This window comes from Puntigrus tetrazona, chromosome 5, assembly GCF_018831695.1.
Source record: "Puntigrus tetrazona isolate hp1 chromosome 5, ASM1883169v1, whole genome shotgun sequence".
NCBI lineage: Eukaryota > Metazoa > Chordata > Actinopteri > Cypriniformes > Cyprinidae > Puntigrus > Puntigrus tetrazona.
Genome location: NC_056703.1, coordinates 28722995 through 28726742, shown reverse-complemented (window position 1 = coordinate 28726742; position 3748 = coordinate 28722995). Strand labels below are relative to the sequence as shown.

At 41.0% G+C, this 3748-nt stretch overlaps 1 protein-coding gene across 2 annotated transcripts in view; it reads right to left on the bottom strand.

Annotated features, from left to right (window-relative positions):
* Positions 1-1748: 1748 nt before the first annotated feature.
* The window catches only part of LOC122346141 (myosin light chain 4-like), a 7277-nt gene continuing 5277 nt past the window's right edge, over positions 1749-3748 (bottom strand). Inside the window, exon 2 of one of the 2 annotated variants that reach the window (XM_043240829.1) lies at positions 1749-2540. In XM_043240829.1, the coding sequence (XP_043096764.1) occupies positions 2073-2540 (468 nt within the window). In that variant the 3' untranslated portion in view covers positions 1749-2072. Of the gene's footprint in view, positions 2770-3748 lie in introns of those variants that run through there. The other variant, XM_043240828.1, reaches the window with a different exon arrangement.

Sequence of the window (3748 nt, the reverse complement as noted above, 5' to 3'; positions counted from 1 at the left end):
TTCTCTCTCTCTCTCTCTCTCTCTCTCTCTCTCTCTCTCTCTCTCTCTCTCTTTTTCAGCTCAAGTAACTTTGCAACTCTGTCAACTAGCAGTCACCGAAGTATCAGCAGACTATCTGCTTAATATCTGCTAATGTAAGTAACTTTGCATCATGTCAAAGTGGACAATCCAAATAAAGTTAATAGTTTAATGTCACAACTATTTCCTAACAAAAAAGAAAAATGCATTCCAAGAGTGCAACCATTTCACACAAGGTTGCACATAATTTCTTGTGTGTTTGTGTTTCATATGGAAAGTCATCATGAGGATAAGTGAAGATGGAATTTTCCACCTCCCTGTACCACTATAACTCTACCACTATTAAATTTTCATAACCAGCACATCCAGCTATCTGCTAATTTGCATACCTTCCGACATCTTTTAATTCAATGCATATAAATAAGCGTCACTTCACAGACCCAATCAGAATAACACAGAGCAGCAGCGTCGGGTCCAGTCGAGACGCACCGGTGAAACCCGGAAGTCTCTCGCACCGTCACCACTTGCATCCAGAGGTGTGAAATTCATGTTTATGTGCTGCCATAGAGGCCAAGCCAAGTGTGAGCCTGACACCAGGGATCACAGACGGGAGACCTGGGGCAGCTGTCAGCCTGATGACAGGAGGATGGTGTTTAAAGATCACCCCTGTCCCTCTTCTGTGCTCTTGGCCACTCTTTCAAGTGCTCTCTCTCTACACCACCCTCCCTACGACCCATAGATAGCTGCGTTTCCTAAGTACATGGCTGGAAGACCTGCCTCTCCTGAGCCGAGATTACATAGCCAACATTCCCATTGATGCACGGACACAGTCCCCATGCCTGGCCTTCGTATAGAGAGAAGCTCCATATACCTCATCAAAGCGAAATCCCAAGGTGTCTTCAAAAGCAGCTCAAACTCTGCAGGCTGCATGGGAAAAGGTCACAGATTCAAAAGTGCTGCACAAGTTATGTTCGGCAAGACTGCTTCCATCTATGAGCTAAATGTGAATTATTATGGAAGTGAATCAAAACTTCATTAAGAATGTGTCATTGTTCTAATAGCACAGAGGCTCGTTTTAATATGAAATACTTTTGGGGGTATGCATGTGATTTTTAACTGAACATTCTCAAAGCACCTTTTTTCTCTAATTACAGACATTCAATATGTCAAGACCAGACGTGTAGTGGTTTGGGGCAGTGTTGTGATGTGGAAACAAATATTGTGTTACCTCAGCATGCAACCAATGGATTGCATTAAAATTGAAGCTTTAAGCAACAGTTTGCACATAATTAACTAAGGCACTTTTACCTACTGTACTTTTAAGTATGGTATTGCAGCAATTACATCAAATTCTGTGTGTGTGTATCATAACCGAATGCCATTGATATCAAACCTAGTGTGGCATGTCATGAATTTATGTGAACATGAATCAGAATTACAGCAGAAGGGTTGATTTACAATGAGCAACAAATTCAATTTCCATCTGTTCCTCATGCAGAGCTATTGTATGGCTTCAGAAGGCTTGAAATATAGCATAAGTTGGATTTTTTTTTTTAGCTTGACGGCACCCAACTCCGGTTGGATGTAAAAACGAACAGCTTGCAAATATCTCCTTTTTGTGTGAAGAAAGCCATTTGAGTTTGGAATAACGCAAGGTTGATGAAAAATTATGACTTTTTTCTTCTTTTTGGATGAACAAACCCTTAACAACAACAGAACCACAAGTACAGTGTGAGGCAATCTTGTACCTTTTTTTTATTGTTTGCACATTTTTTGTGACTGAACACATATGCCATTGGACGGAATTTACAAAACATATGCACACAAGTCAGAATGTTCAGAAATAAGGGTCTTGTAGGTGAAGAGGAATTGGAAATAAATAATGGCAATGTGATGTTAAACACCGTTCAATTTTAAATGTGCTATTATTCAAACAACTGTTTTCAAGAAAACAATGTGAACAATAGATTTCAGGGGGGAAAGTCTCAGTAGTTTTCTCATTTACCCACTCTGATTATTTACCCACTGCATCCACTGAGTTCTATAAATCCAGTTCAACCAGAAAGAATATGTTTGACAAAGGAAGAATAATTGATGCAGCCATTGGCATCCTCTTGTCCAGCCATCAGTCGATCCACCTCATCCTCTGTCATCCGCTCACCCAGCGTGGCCAGAACATGCCTCAGCTCGGCCCCCATGATGGTCCCGTTGCCCTCCTTGTCAAAAACTCTCAGTCCTTCCACAAAATCCTCAAAGTTGCCCTGATCCTTCGAGCGGGAGATATGTTGCAACATTGGCAAGAAGGTCTCAAAATCCACCAGCTTGGAGCTCATTTCCTCTGGTCTGGGTTTTCCCAGGACCTTCAACACATCAGCGTTGGTGGGGTTTTGACCCAGAGCTCTCATCACGTCCCCGCACTGGGCATACGTAATCTTCATTTCTCCTTTCGGTGTGCGGTCAAACAGTTGAAATGCCTCTTTGAACTCTTCAATCTGATCGGCGGTGTACTCCAGTGTGATGGTCTTGGGATCGAAAGCAGGCTCTTTGGGGGCTTCTGGTTCGGGCGGCGGAGCTTGTTTCGGGGCTGTTGGGGCCGGAGCGGCCTCTTTCTTGGGTTCTGGCTTCTTAGGTTCTGGCTTCTTGGTCTCGACTTTCTTGGGAGCCATGGTGATGATGTGAAGAGCCTCCTGGATGAGCAGAGAACTCGGAAAGTGCAGACTGGATAAGAGGGAGCTGCTCAGGGCAGATTGGCTGTTAAAGCTTTTATATCATTTGACCCCAGGGAGGAGAGATCGGCCCGACAAGCAGGTCCTATAACACACTATAAAAGGAAGAAATCCAAAATAGACCTGGGCGGCAGTGGCGTCAACAATGAGCTATTGTTCCCAGCTGCCACTGATAGTGACAGAAAGACTCCTATCAAAGCCCTGCTCGGCCCAGACTGGACAACTCATTCATGAGCAATGCTTGTATTAACAACAAATTATCGGGAACACTTTATTTTTTGGTTATACCTATTAGTTGCTTATTAGCATGCATATTACAAGAGTATTAGCCATTTATTTATGCTAATTAAGCATATATCAACGCCTTATTCTATATGACCTTATTCTACATCCCTAATCCCAATACCTAAACTTAACAACTACCTCACTAACTATTAATAAGCAGCAAATTAAGAATTTATTGAGTGTTACTTATTCTAAAGTATCACCAAACCATCCAAGCACTGAACCTATATTTCTGAAAAATATTTTCACAAATTTAAAAGTTATTGATTTAGATGTTTATGTAGGCTAATTTGCATTCATTATTTGTACCTTACTTTTTTTATTATTATCTTAAATGTATAATTTACTTGATAATTGCAAGCATACGTTTACCTGTGTCTTGTTTAATCTGAGGATTAATTCTAGGCTAAATATAACCACTGTTAATGTCATATTCTGTCGGAGTGTGTGACAGCTGGACTTTCAAAACAAAGCTATTTCAGACCTGAGACATAAGGAGGCACCCAACAATGTGTTTGGTTTAGCTATCTTAAGTTTGTACAGACAGAAAATGGGAACTAACTCGGAATGTAATGCTGAATTTTGACAGCTGTGCCCCAGGTGTCATTCTACTTACAGCAGTCAAAATGTGACAAGTCACATAGCACTTTTTACAATACTTTGTTTTAAAGCACCTTTAGAGAAAATCATGTTGTTAATGTTTATAATAGCTTATTAGA